At 43.8% G+C, this 15,457-nt stretch overlaps 1 protein-coding gene across 1 annotated transcript; it reads right to left on the reverse strand.

Annotated features, from left to right (window-relative positions):
• Positions 1–3,410: 3,410 nt before the first annotated feature.
• On the reverse strand, positions 3,411–13,739 carry LOC120839801 (cholesterol 7-desaturase nvd-like). The gene is made up of 5 exons (XM_040210162.2): positions 13,689–13,739; positions 13,472–13,595; positions 10,591–10,779; positions 6,170–6,765; positions 3,411–3,575 (listed from the first exon to the last, which is right to left on the reverse strand). The coding sequence occupies exons 1-5, from the start codon at positions 13,737–13,739 to the stop codon at positions 3,411–3,413; spliced, it is 1,125 nt and encodes a 374-aa protein (XP_040066096.2).
• Positions 13,740–15,457: the final 1,718 nt, after the last annotated feature.

Consider the following 15,457-nt stretch of genomic DNA (forward strand, 5'->3'; position numbering starts at 1 on the left):
TTTCCTTGGCTGTCCAACCTGGCGCGAGCTAGAGCCAGGGTATTGTGCTACCTGGGTTAGTTTTCAGGTATCCCTTGCGTATTCGCTCGTAGTTATATTTATCGTCAGATTAAGAAGTCACACTCGGTCCTTTCAATGCTTCTATTAACGGGGATTTCTTTCTGAGACAGTTCAGCAATAACAAAAACATGTTTGGGTGCCTCAATAAATGTGCATGTAAAGTGGGTCCGCTGATCCCTGACGTTAATAACTTGCAAAAACACCTGTTAGCTTTCCTTTCCGCTGAATGGCAGACGCAGAAAAAATAAAGGAAATAAACCTCTTTCCCCTCCTCAACTCGCAATTAGAACGAGCGGCAACGTGATCTGACGCTAATTATTTACCGTCAGCATTCATCAGGGTCATGCGCTGGGGATGGCAAAGGGTAAAGCATGGGTTGAGCTTTAGACATTGTTAGAGTTGGGCTCTTTTCATCTTTGATTGAACACAAGCCATCGTCATGTTGATCCTCATGAGCTCGAGCTCTCGACTCGGGCTAATGACAATCAAGGGGGGGGGGGGGGGGGCAAGGGGGCAGGGGGGCCAATTTTTGTCAAAAGCAATGAACAAAACTTGAACTACTTTCAATCTATCGGAGTCAAAAGCAGTCCACCTGTACGTAAGGGAGCAGTTGCACAAGACAACCACACCGCAACCTGTCCTTCGATTTAAATCGCGTTCCATTTTTCTTTTTGGGGAAGTTTCTCGTGTGACCGGGAGGGTGGCCGGGGGGGGGGGGGGGGTAGGGGAGGGAGCTGTAAGCCGCAATTTAACACGCGAAGAGCCGCAGCTTGGCCACCCCTGGACTAGATTTTCAATTTCAAAGCGATCATAAGCCGTTTGTCACGTTGTTTGAAAACAGGCAACTCGACGTGCTTCCACCGAGTGTTCGAAGGTTCCGTATGAGGTTTATGCAATTATCTTTTTCGACATGTTACATCCCTGGAAAACAGCTCGTCACGGAAGATACTTTTTCTTGGGCACCCCGTGTGGAAACAGTTTGTTCTGAACTTCTGGGCGAATTATTGCTCGACGACATATTAAGCTTTGTGAGAGGTTCTGTGAGCCATGTCGAACTTCCGACACATCCGTAAAAATATGGGCTGCACAACTACAAGACGGCTCATGCCAACAGCTTCTGTTGTATAGTCATAGGAGCAGGCCACACTTCCAGAGCCTGAGCGCGTGGTTAAACCCTATTGGTCAGAAAAAGCGAACCTTTCGAGTCATGATGGTGTGCTAATGTTTGGGTCTCGTCTAGTGACCCCTTCAAAACTTAGAAGGGAAGTGACGGCTTCCTTGCACGAAGGCCAACAAGGCATTGTTAAATATCTCACAAGAGCTCGTGAATCGGTCTGGTGTTCCGGACAATTCCCGCGTGATGTGATTGCGTATACGTCTTCGTATGGGCCTCACATCAGTGCTTGGAGGCATCGAAAATAATTGTACTGTCTTGCAATACGCAAGAACCGCAACAGAATTGTAAGAGATCTGGGGAATTAAGCCTTAGTGATAAGTTTATTGTATGCACAGTGCCAAAGCCGCTTATATTGGACGAGGAAAGCTTTCAGTACGATAATGCTCCTTAGCGATTTTGCTTCGATTGGATGGAACGACTTTTTGAAAGTTCTGAAGATATGAAAGGTCCAAAAATGCCGAGAGCCATGGCAACCGCGACCGTTCAACTAATCACCTTGATAGGTTTTATCGTCCGTATGCTGCTATTTGTTTGTGTCCGACTAGCAGGCCTGGAAGGCAATGGCGCTACTTTGCCACGATCCGGTGACTTTATTCTTTGGCAGCACGGGCAACCTTTTTGGCAGAGCCCTTGATAGTGAGAGTTTTGAGCCCTTGTTCGAACATGCCGACAGCAACCACAGCTGTAAGTCTGGCAACCGACAAGCTGACATTTTGTATGTCACCTCCACTCGCAGTTATGCACGCCAGGCATGCGGTGATCCGTCATTGTAATGAAACTATTTGCCCTTAATTTAAGCGCCTTTGGTGCTGTACAGACAATCAACCACTTAAACTTACTTATCTGCTCCAATCTCTTAATTTTATACAATCTTGAATTCATTCCTCTTTTGTCAAAAAAAAAAAAATTTACTCTGAATTCTTTGAATACTATGTTCCAAAACTGACCACACCCAAAATTCCGTGGCGTGGCGGGCGCCATCTAGGAGAGGCGCTGAGAACTCCTGTGCTCGACTGCCAGATTCCTTCTTGTTTGAGAAAGCATAATTTTGTTTATAATAAACAAGAACAAAATAGTTATATAGCTATGGTTTTGGAAATAAATAAAAGGGGACCAGTGCTTGGATACAGTGACGAATTTCAGGCATCAAAAATGTCAGAGTACAAAAGATTGTGAACAATTCACCGCGAATTTGAACTCTCACATGGAGAACAGAGTTGCCAGCACCAAAAACCTACCCATTGTGGCAAAGCGAAGTCCTCTTCTTTAAGCGGGCGACAGGCTCCGCCCACCTGGCTGAACTCTATATAGGGCTCTGCCCTTCGGGTTGAATGGTCTTAAGTTTCACGTTTACTACATTCACTCTTTTAAAAAGATCATAACCATACCGCTGTAGTAGTACGTCTTACGTAAATTTAAAAATGTTTAGCACGTATTTTTGGAGACTGTCTAAATATATACAGAAACAATACAGCCATATGTCTGGCATATATTAAAAGATATGAAAACATGTGTGAATTTATTTCTTGTATATGAAATGTTTGCACGATATCTTACCATATATTAGGTAGATTTCTAATACATCGTAAGATATGGTTACATATTCCTGGAAAATATGTTATATGTTTTTCTGTGTAAACAAAAACAAACAATCAAACAAAAAAACGAAATACAAGATTATTAGGCATATTAGGCATATTCAAAATACATTTCCAGTATACCATTTTTTAGTAGGGGGTGTCATGCGGCGACATCTCACGCCGCTTATCAGTAATGGGGGCGAACCTTTTACGTACTTCCCCAGTGGCGAGGCGGTGTATTTCAAACACTTCTCCTCTTCCAACGTGGGAAACGACTTAACAAACGTAAAGTATGCTTGCTGTAGGTTATGATTATGATCATGAAGAAGCGCACTTCGCCTTGTGTACCCTGCTCATGTATACGCCAATGGGATACTGTGCAACAGCAGGCTTAGGGTTAACCCTCAATCTAGTGAGCGTCTATTCGGGGCCGTGACAATGCTTACCTTCATGCAAGCAAAGCGGCATTCTAGCAAACCAGGAAGAAAAACGCGACCTCTTTAATACCCTTGGTTGCATAAAGAGACAGCCGAAATTCGCAAGATTAAAATTGACATGTTTTTATTCTCCACCAGGTTGTAGACGCGGTGCCTTCACCACTGCATAGTGCGATCCCGCACTTCCTGCCACGTGGGACTGCTTTCGCTGTAGAACTGGTCGTACCACTTGCGAAATTGTGCGACGGTTTTCTCGTTCTTCTGCAGTGGTGGATGCTGATGCATGGTCTTGTGGTTCCAGGCCAGGATGTCTCTTCGAAACTAGGGAGGACAAAGGGAGTGTCATCTGGACCGAACACTGATAAAGTAATCCCGTTAGCGCAAACACAACATTCGCTCTTCCTTTCCTTTTAATTCAAAAGGGTATTGGCGGATGTCAAATTTTACATTTTAGGTTACCACCCCGAATGAACACTTTCTATTACACAAGTACCTTTGTAGACAGTATTTCTATTTCCTTTTGCTAACGGTGTCGTACAGTATTCGAACAAGTACAGTAATGTCGCGCACTTATATAGGAACCCCTGTCAGCTTTCTAGATTTCAGAAGTACTGGTGTTTTACAGCGGTAGCTGTTAGTGCCCTTTCCCGGCAAAAACGCAGATCTACGAATGCAAAAACCCCACTCTACAGCAGAGGCACTGCTATCCGTCTATGCACCTCGTTCCTCCCACACGGCCAGGAACTACCTTGCTACCCCCTCCTCTCCACCCTGCAGAAGGCCACTGTCCTTTCTCCGGCGAAAGCTCTCCCTTCCCCCTCCCCCACTCAACCTCCCCCCTCCCCACCCCACCCCTCCGGCAGTCACTACTGCAAAATACCCACGTTGTCGCTCTGTGCGGACACGCTCACTCGTCTCCCGACTGCCGCCGCCCAGGTTCCGTTATCGTGTACTCTCCGCTCCTCTACAGAAGAGCTCGCTTACGTACTTTAGCGTCTTCTACTGCAGGCGCGATAACGAATTCTAAAAAAAAACATTTCATATAAACAAATGGAGTATTTGTGTTCTTTAACACATGCAACATCTCCCACAATCGTTTTACTAAAGTCCATTTCTCCTCAAAAACACCTCCTACATCAATTCCACTGAAAAAAAAAATGCAAACAATATATTGCAGCACACTTTGGGTGGGCGGTTTGCATTGCAACTTTTAGCGTGGTTGGCGTGACTATAATGTTTGCTTCTGGTACTGTGTCTAGTTTTGTAGATATACGTAGTATTAATGGTTTTTATTGCAAAAGAAACAGAAACAATAGGCTGGAGAGCCGCGCTAGCGCTTAGAATCTGTTAAGGCTGGACTCCATGGAGCGAACTTTCATGAAATTCACGCGGCAAAAATGTGCATTTAACGACGTGCAGCCGCGTATTCGTTCAGCACTGAACTCCATGAGACGAACAAGCTGCGAACGCCGCCGACGCGAACACCGCGACTGTCAGTGTTGCCAAAGGGGAAAGTGAATAACCACTGAAACCAACTACTTATAAAGCTTTGTTTAAACACGCCATATGCGTAAACCGTGCAAAACAAATTCGACGAAACGAGCAAGTAATCTATAATAATGTACTTTTCAGTGTTAATATGTCTTCAGGTGTTTGTTGGGAAGGAGAGTGTCCAGATGGCGGCGGGGAGCACTACTTGGTCTGTAACACTGTGCATCGGAGCCAGGCGGAAACCAAGCCGCGTACTGCGTCCTGATTGGCCCGCGTCTTTCGCCGCGCGTCGGCCGCTTCCGGTAGCAGCGTTCGCAGGTCAAACAATATTGTCACGAATGGAAATGGGCTCGACAAATCTAAACTGAAAATAAAGGTTTAATCGGCGAACTTGTGCCAGAAAACAATACAGAGAACGAGCGTCGAGACAGCAGAAAAGCGGCCGGTGATTTGGCGGTGTAACAACAAGCGAGAGCGAGACTGACTCGACGATGTCACCCGGAGCTCCTTATCTATGTGTGTCTGTGTCTCAAAAATTTGGGCCAGAAGGTTTGAGCGTCGAGCGTTTGGGGTGAGAATGAACGGGCACTTTCGAGAACAAGAAAGTAGTACGAAATGACAAAAGTTACGTCTCGAATAAGAATAGACAGGGATCTTCTACAAGTTTGTGACCGGGCGTTTCTTGTTAGGCCCATTATCGCGGTAATATCTAGCTCTGCTAGATATGCTGTGAACAGTCAGTTTTTTTGACGCCGTGGCAACAACGTACGCCACCGGGCTGAGTTCGTCGGTTATTTGCCGCATATTCGCTTCATGGATTTCAACCTTTATTCCAATCTGCTCTGGTGATGAGGTTCATCCCTTTTGTAGCACGGGGCTCAAAGTTGGCTTTGTCTCTCGAGCTAAGTTTGTTCAATATTGTTTTTGCAGCTCAAGTCGTATGCTCATACAGCAGAAATGACGTGCTATCTCTGCTCAGAACGGGATAAAATGTTTGACATGCAACAAATCGACAACAAAAAAGATGCACGTAACTAAGAAAGCCAGATGCTAGCCCACCAATGTCTAAATTCAGACAGAAAAATAAAACTACCCCGAATCTCTCAGGGCTCGTGTTTGTAAGAGTGCAAACATTAAATTACCTTTCTACAGCTACATATATGTGCAACAAACAAGTTAAAATCTGACTAATTGCAGCTGCGAATTTCGCCTTTAGACATCCGTGCAAACTTCAACGATGCTGCAATGTTAAAAGTGAGGTTATTACTTGTCGTAATTTGAATTATTGTTTGCAGGCCATTTTATGAGTAAAGAAAGACGGTTTACGACTCAACCTTATGCCGCCCTAACCACGCCCTCTTGACCACTTTATGGCGAAAACAGCGCCTTAAAAACACAAATCTTCATTCAATAGGTTTACTTACCGCCGATAAATATACTTTGCTGACAAAAAAGCGGAAGATCATCAGTGCACGGGGTTCAAAGTAAATCTTGTGCACCACTCGGTTTTGAAACGGTCCTTCAGGCGTGATCGTTACCACCATCCGGATATCTCCGAGCTTGCACGACACCTGCACGATCATGCACCCGGGGCCGTGGAGAGTGACGCGCGCCTTGTGGTTCAAGATGGGGTAGATCTTTCCGAAAACTCTAAGGTTGGCGTCAACTTCCACGATGGACGTGTGCGCCTCCACGTGCCAATCAGCCGTCCAGTCGTAGGACAGCATTCGGCCCCAGAAGGTGTCTCCGGCGCTCACGGAAAACTCCTCGGGGGACATCAAGGGGTTCGGTTTGTGCAAGGCTCCAAAGTGGGTCAAGTCTGCCTCGTTTTCGCCCAGGTCTCTGATGTGGACGCTGAGGATGCTCTCGTAACGCATTTCTAGTTTCCAATGTCCATTGGAGACTTCGCGGACATCCTCAACTTGCCAGGACGGTGGCCCATCGTCGGCGTGGTACCACATGAAAAGCGAGCCCAGAACTTCCCGCGTCTCCCACGTCTTGACCTTCACAAACTCTGGCGCTGCGTTTCAAGCAAAAAAGTATAAAAATAAGAACATATTTTGTTGATTACTTCTGTTCCCTTATATTCGTCGCATCAAGGTGATAGACGATGACTATGCACAAATATGACAAGCAGCGTTTAGGTCACAATTTGTAGTTCTCGTGTTTACCATGCCCAGATTATAGTTAAAATTCCGTGTTCTCGAAAACGTAGAAAGAAATCCGAAAACCTTTCGAAAACAGCCACCAGTAATATTTACGTCAATTTGGATTTATCCAACAAACTCTAAATTTTAATGCCCTAATGCAAAAAAAAAAAAAAAAGAATGAAGTTGATATTATACAGGTAAGCTTGGTCAACGCCCAAGATCAATAGTCGTGGAAGAATGCCGCCAAAGTCTCCTTTCAAATATCGGATCATCGACAGTATGGGTCCTACCAATTGGGCAACGGGCCATTCGGCGCACGACAATTCGTAGCAGGTCAATTGGTTAGCAGGGCGTTTCGTAACATAGAGCATTTCATCACAGAGAAATTCGTCGTGGTGACAGTTCGTGAGGCATGAGTGAACTTCGTTTCTCCGTGTCATTTTTTTTCTAATGCCAAACATATTCCTCAAAAATTAAAAAAAAAAAAAAAAAACCTCGGATTTCGCGAAAGAAGCTGTCTGGTTTTCCAAACTTTAACACAATCCGGGCACTAGTCGTCTTGGTTACTATCGGAAGAGAGCGGCATATATGCATGTTTGTCAAAATGAATTAATTTAGAAAGGGCCAGTCTACTCTTTAAATGCATCTACTCATAGTGAAGCGTTTCGGCCACACGCCTCAAGGATATCTGTGCTGTCGGTTTCCTCGTAGCTTTGACAAATGACTTGAAGGCGCTTGTCTTGTTTCCTCGACAGTCGTATCGAGAGGATAACGCTTATTGCGGCTTGGCTAAAGCTTTATTTCGGCTAGTGCCTGCTTTTCCTCGATTAACTCCAAGAGAATCCAGATACCCGATGATGCACAATCGACGTGCACACAAAACATTTCACATTGAGTAGATGTATCTATAGGGTAGAATGACCATTTCTAAATAAATTTGTTTTGAGGAATATGCATATTTGCCGCTGTCTTCCGATTAGTTCCCGGGACAACTTGTACCCAGATTGTGTTGGAACCCCGATTAACCAGATAGCATCTACTGCAAAAGTAAGTGGTTCAACCATCTATTATAAGAGACTCCAAACATCTGTGTAAGTAGGGCCTTACCCGCGACTTTTTATTTGGAGCAAAATGCCGGGCAATAAAAAAAAATGCACGGAAATACAAAGTTATTTCAATAGTCTGAAAGCAGGCACCGCGACGAATTGCCCTATAACAAAATGCCGTATGTGACGAACTGCCCTGCTACGAATTGACCTGCTGCGAATTGTTTTTTGACGACGAGGCCTACAGCCTCACCGTTTATCTCGTCAAGCTTCATTTAGGAAAACAGTATATTGTACTTCTGAGTCTTAATAGAAACCATTGCTCAAGATTCCAGTTTTGGAGTACAATTTTTTTGCTTTTAGAAGGAAAATGATTTTTGTTTTTCTCACAGTGCAAGCTACGAACCATAGAAATTTCATAAATAGTGAAACGGAAGATAGGGGGGGGGGGGGGGGGGGGTGGAGGCGCGGCAGGAGAAGGAGTGTTGTTGAAGTTGTACCTTCTTTTAGGGGCCCATTTCCGCGCTCAGCGCGGGGTAATGTGCCTGAATTTGATGAAATGAAATACGAAGCTTCCTGGCGATTACCTCCAGGAGTTTAGTGATTTAAAAATATCATCGCTTATTGAAGCAACAACTGCTTGCAAGTATTGCTGAGGCACATATTAGTATTGCCGATGGCAGATGCAAAATTAAACTTAGAAGTTCAAGAAAAAGAAGTAAATTCCAAGAAATATTATGCGATTCTGACGAAAAATTTACACCAAAGACACAAAACACTAGTCATAGTGCATACACAGAGCGATACATTTAGCTCGCACAAATACTTGCAGGCTATTCTTGATTTTCTATCTAGATTGAAAGCCTGGTAAGAAAATAAATAGTGTTCAGCTATTCTACGTTAATTCAGTACTCGCTTCCTGAAAGAACCGTTTAAAGCAGCGACCTCATACTCTCGTGCTTGTGGCATTGACTGCAGTCTCAGCTGAAGGGTCAATGGAGTATAATGGTAAATATTGGGGTCCGTCCACGTACTGTATGAGACAATTACAAGAAAGGCCGGTGTTGTTTTCGCGCTAACAATCTGACGCGCTACACAGAGTGCCGCCGTAAGAACCAACACATCTGGCACGCCTTGCAAAATTTCGAATTTCAAACGTGCATACCTGAAATGGGGCCGCGAGCGTAGTTTCGAAAGCCATGTTATGTCTATTGCTTAGAGCAGAACTCGGACGTGGTGAAATATCAAAAATAAAGAAAAATTGGAGGCCGCGTATTTTGAATACCCTATACCAGCCTGTTTGTTGTCTCCAGACTGGTTTATGAGCTCGATTCCTGGTGGCTTACTGAACGCAAAAAAACAAAACAAAAAAAAAACACCAAGGAGCAATAATAGAGCAAGGCGACGAGCAATATAATCGCGATAATTAAATCTTTTAAGGCAATACATAAACAATGAAAACCTGGAAGCAAGCTCACAAACCAGTGTGCAGACGAATAACATCGGATATAGGGCATAATATATGCACGTCTGACGTTTTTGCTCTGAGCTCTGAAGAAAATTGACAAAACTTCTTGTGAAACTACATTCCCGTGCCCTGTTTTAGGTATCTACAGTGCGCCGCAATATGAAAGACCCACTCGGAGCGCTCGGCTACGCGCTCCGTGTAGGTTTTTCATATCATGGCGCACTGTACGTTAGGAATTAGAACATTCCAAGGCGTGCCAAATGTGTTGGTCCTTACGGCCCCACACTCTTCAAGCAATCGCTAAAATTTATATAGTATTTTCGAATAAAAAAAAAACGAAATTACTATTGTGTTGGGACCTTCGCATCTTCTGCCCAAATTAGCAGCGAAGATGTGTTTTTTATTCATACATTCCCTAAACGAACAGCGAAAAACCATTGATGCCGTGTCAACACAGTTTCGCACAGTGCACATGCAGTGTTCATTTTGAGAACGTACTTGGTTCCTAACAGGATATTTTAGTATTCTCGTGACTTTTGGTGGTCGAAAGAAAACTCTTTTAGCATACCCAAGCACGCATCTTATATGATGAAGAGAAGCTTGACTGTGCAATTTCTTTAGAGTACCACCCTCCAAAATCCTGAGATTGTCTCATGGGCTTCCGTGCTCTATCCTCGGCATTATTTTTATTTTAGACTGTGTTAAATGAGACCGCCTGACCTCATACTGAGCAAGACGGTAGAGGAGTTATGCATGTCCTCTATATAAAGTTAAAAAAAAATCAGAGGTAAAAAGAAAAATGAAAGACGTTTACAAACCGCTTAAATGCGAAACTAGAGCCCAGCTTTTGAGTAGGAGGAGGGGAGGGTACGGAGGGTAGGGTATGCCCCTCCTCCTCCTAAGTACCCTCCCCACCTCCTCCTATCTCACTCCTCTCCCCCTTCCCTCTTTCTCCTCCACTAAATTTAGCGGGAAAACTTCCCGTTCAATTTAGCAGAAACATTTTCTTGCCAAATTTAGCGGGAAAATTCCGGAACTAAGTTTGGCGGGGAAATGTCCCATATCGCAACGCGCGCAATATTGCTGACGCCGACGCCAACGGCAACGCCGCTCAATCCGGAAACGGGCGCCTAAGAGCTCCGCTCTAAAAAATATCGGAAACTTTTTGAATTCCTACGCACCTTTGGCGCTGTAGGGCACATGCATGCAAGCTCCGTCTTCTCCCCTGAACCTCCAGCCGTGGAAAGGGCACTCGATGCAGTCTCCAAACACGCGGCCCATAACTCCCAGGTGGGCCCCCAGGTGGGGACAGTAGGCGTCAATCACGTGGGCCACACCGCCTTTAGTTCGGAACGCCACCAGCTCCAGGCCTGCAGACGCAGTTTGCATGATGGTACTTGTCACAATTCTGTCCTGATGCTGTCAAGCCTTACATTTTGAAAGACACTGAAATATGTGAATTCTTCAGAAGTTAACAGGATCATATGATGCTCTCTCTTCGCTAGGTGCTGTCTTGAATTATTCACGTTAATCATATACGAAAGATCCATTCGTGTTTTTGGTTCCGTGCACAAAAGCCTTTAAAACTTTATTTTCTAAACTCGACGCTGGAGCACTGCCTTGGCGGCATGTACAATCACTACTGCTGCTAGTGAAGATGGAAATCGTCATCAGCCATCTTGCTCAGTAATTAGCGAAGAAAATTACAAGAAATTATCATATAACGGGCTGTTGAAATTCTCATGTCTCGGCGGTTATTCTCACTATGCTGATTTTAGTTGAATTCGAATTCGCTGCTTTACCTACGTACGGTCGGTATGGACAATTAATGAGCTCATCCTAAGCAGTGACGTGGTGCTGGCCTCTAATTGATGTAATATATTCTATCATAACATTTTAATATCGCAGTAAAGTGTGCAGGTGGACTTCGGATACTTGAGGTACGGTCTGCCGCCTCTGTCATAACTGAGCGTCCTCAAACATCATGAAAGCTCACCGAAGGGGAATAAATTCGAAATAGGACTTTAATTGTGAAATTATTCAGTGGAAACAAGATATTGTCTTCCTCCCCAAGTAGTTACATAAAATAAAACAATGCAAGGCAAATATAAATGCTTACACCCTTATGTATGGTACGCGATAGCTAGCATAATTCCTGCTGCTATAACTTGGAAGATCAGGAAAAGTTCAGCCCGAGTCAAAGATTAAGAGCATTGGAATGATGCATGCGATAGCGCTCGACGAGAAGGGGCGCAGCCGTCTTGAATGTCGTCACTTTTGGTACGGAGGAAAACATAGTTTTAACCTTTCCACGCCGCGGAAATGTATTTACGAAAAATGCCTGATTGTCATATATGCTTGTTTTGCCTCACCTATATTTTCTCTCATATTTCAGGTTGAAATATTTTATTACTTTTTTGTAGAGAACACCCAATACGGAACCCACGTGACTGAGAACGACACGAAACAGAAAATGTTCTTTCCCTTTGCGAACGCGGATCCGCGTTCTCAAAGCGGTTGCGAACGCGGTTGCATAAAGATCCAGTGCAATTGCACGCGCACTCGATGACATCAAGCGCGCGTGCAATTGTACTGGATCTTTATACAACCGCGTTCGCAACCGCTTCGCGAAGGCGGATCCGCTTCCAGTGTGAATGAGCGGTCAGTATCCCGTAAAAGTGTACGAGCGGATGATTTCACTGCTTTTATTGTTGTACTAAGAATAACATTATACACGGTGAGCAGAAAAAACGATACACGTTTTAGCCTGGTAACACGCGTTTTGAAAGGTCACAGTTGAAAACTTACCCCCTCCTCGCGTGTACAAAATATATTTATACAATGAACATGTCAACGGTGCTTTAGGTTCTACTGAAACCTTTATACCAGTGCCACTTAATGTGCTCCTACGTCCGATAATTTAAAAGATGAGACGGAGTTTCTCAATCCGCGATGTCCTCCAGGTACCTACCTGGTTTTATCTTTATTGTTCATTAAACTGCTTGGTTACGTTTGTTCTAATACTTTGCCAGACTTGGCACTGTAAGTTTGTTAAGTACTATTTTAAAACACGTTCACATGGATGCTGTTCTTTGGCGGCCTATTCATAGCTTGTGTTTATAAATGATTAAAAATAGTGTCTTTGGCCTTAGTTCTGCCAAAAGAAAGTTGTTTACGTGTCGATACGGCTAGACATCAAACTTAGTTCATGAATTATAAAGTTGAAATAGTATCGTTACCTTACGAAATTCTAAAAGTTGAAAGACATTAAAATGTTTTGTTAGGAGCCTGATCACTTTTGAACATTCTTTTTAGAACGCAGCTCTTAGTCCCCCGTTTCCGGGTTGAGCGGCGGTCGCTTCGCCGTCGGCGTCGGCGTAACCGCACGCGTTGCATTATGGGACGTCACAGTTTCCCCGTAAAATTTAGCGGAGAAACTTAATTCGTGGAAACATAACCCGATATATTTAGCGAGGAAACTTTCCCGCTAAATTTAGTGAAAACAATTTCCAGCTAAATTTAGGGGGTTAAGTTTTTTCCCCTAAATTTAGCAGACAAATTGACGTCACGTGACCTTAACACCAATTCAATTTCCCCGCTAAATTTAAAGGGGGAAATGACCACGGTCACCCATGAACAAAATCAGCGGTAGGAGGAGAGGAGGAGGAGGCGGAGGAGGAGGAGGAGAGAGGAGGGGTTAGGAGGGTAGGAGAGGATGAGAGGAGGAGATAGGGTACGGGGGAGTAGGAGGTCCATACCCTCCCCTCGGTACCCTTTCCTTCTCCTCCTCAAGAGCAGCGCTCTAGTTTCACATTACAAAAAATTGTAAACGCCTTTCATTTTTTGTTTCAACCCATATTGTGTCTCTATAAAATTAAAAAAAAAGAAAAACACTGCAAACACACAAAAATGAAACTTCGAACGAAGCTGAACGAATTTAAATATTTCAAATTCACAAAATGCTACTTAGGTTAGGAAAACAATTAACTGAAGCGTTTTTATTTTAGATGGAGGTTTTTTTTTTGTTTTTTTGTATGACTGCCTATGGTAGAAACAACTTACCCAGTACATCGACCCTCCTCACTTGTTCGACTCCGAGTGCGGAAGAGTCAAAGAGGGCAAACCAGCCGTTTGGAAATACAGGCGGCAGGTCTTGCTTCGGGAATTTCGTCCGAACTGGTCGCAGCTATGAAACAGTAACGAGAGTTATGTATTTATATAGCTAACGAAAGTCGTATATGCAGCTCAATTACCCGAATTACCTGAAATTCGCTCCAACTTTTTTCACGAAACTGTTGTAAAACAAATGTGATTGTGCGACGCACTGCATCTAAGGGTACGTACCCTCGTCCATTATACCCAAAGAAAATACACGAGAGCATCTAGACTAGGAATTCTAAAAACGACAGATATTGAATTTCCAAAAGAAGGATTTTCTGCTGAGCAGCTCATGTTGAATATACCTGAGGCTGGGTACAAAGGAACATAAAAGTCGAAGAAACAGAAAGGGACAGGACGACGTTGTCCTGTCCCTTTCTGTTTCTTCCACTTTTATGTTCCTTTCTACCCCAGTCTCAGGTATATTCAACATGGTCAACATCCACCAGCTCGCCTGCACCCTTACTATTTTATCCATGAGCAGCTCATCTTGTAAATAGAAGCTAATACAGGTAGAAATCTAAAGAGAGAGAGGAGGAGATGGGAGCTCGCCGGGTCGTCGTAATACCAAGCTCAGGTTGGAATGACTAGTGGGAAGACGCCAAGCTAGTTGCCTTTTTTTCTACCCAATCTTCGAATGTGTTCGAGCAGCAAGGAGGGACAAAGGCAGCTCGCTCTGCATCCCCTCAACTCCCTCAAGTACTGCCCGGATATCTCGATGGAAACGGCAACAAATGCATTTAGATATAAAAAAAAAGCTGAAGGAGCCAACCTCAGGACATTAAGAGAAAATTTAGATTAAAGTGCCTTTTTGTTCTTTGCGGGGAAAGGAGGGGGGGGGGGGGGGGCGGGTGAGATTTCTCTTGTATTTTAGTGAACCATGCAAGATTCCTTCAAAACTGCATTTGCTTGAGCGGTTTCGAATATGCCGCTCAACAGTGACTGTTATAGAACTGACAAAATTAACAGGAAAGATGATTGTTTCTAGAAGAAAAGCAGTCTGAAACCTTGTAGCAAGATTATACAGCACCTAATTATTTTATAAAATAACTGAGTTCAAATCGCGTCTATAACTGAAAATCAAATGCTCCTATCACAACCCCCCCGACGCCCCCCCCCCCCTCGAAAAAAAAGAAAAAGAATGGATTGGGTACGATTCCGATAAACGTCAAATGTTGCGTTCTCGTACATCTGATTCTTTATACATTTATCTGCTTTCTAAAGGGACATCTTTGTATGTGTATCTGGTAAGTTTAGGCTTAGCACAAGTTATTAAATTTACGTGAAGCGCCATGCACACCGCGCGACACCGTTAGTGTAAGGACGACGTTAGTGTTTTTTTATATTCCTGTTTTACTTCAAACTGCAGACAAGAACTTTTATCACTTAGGTCATTGCACCAAAGGAGCACTTCTCCACCAGACCCCGCGTGTAGTTCAGATGGCATTCTTCATATTCTAAAACACAATCAGAGAAAACCGGCGATCGAGTTCGCGCTAATAGTGTCACGCAATTTATTTTTGCCGAGCTGGCAAAGCTCTAGATATTCTTGTAAAAATGTATGCACAAAAAGAAACATTTCAACTTGACCACATGAGATGTTTTTTACATACGGTATCGGCGACAATTATGAGAGGAAGGATGACGGTGGCGATGTCTTATAGTAAAACTACAATGATCGAAATATAGTGCCACTGAAAATATTAACGTAACAGTTTGTACGACATAATCCATACAAAAAAATTTTCCCATTGAACTTTGGTATATATTGCCGCGCGCAAGGCTGAGAAAGCAACGCTCGGTCACGGTCCTCCAGAAAGTTCCCGTTTATTCATGTAGCGCACGTAACTTCTATTATTTATATCCATGTATCTTCTGCTTTTGTTTTCT

This window comes from Ixodes scapularis, unplaced genomic scaffold, assembly GCF_016920785.2.
Source record: "Ixodes scapularis isolate PalLabHiFi unplaced genomic scaffold, ASM1692078v2 PGA_scaffold3__209_contigs__length_174095766, whole genome shotgun sequence".
Classification (NCBI taxonomy): Eukaryota; Metazoa; Arthropoda; class Arachnida; order Ixodida; family Ixodidae; genus Ixodes; species Ixodes scapularis.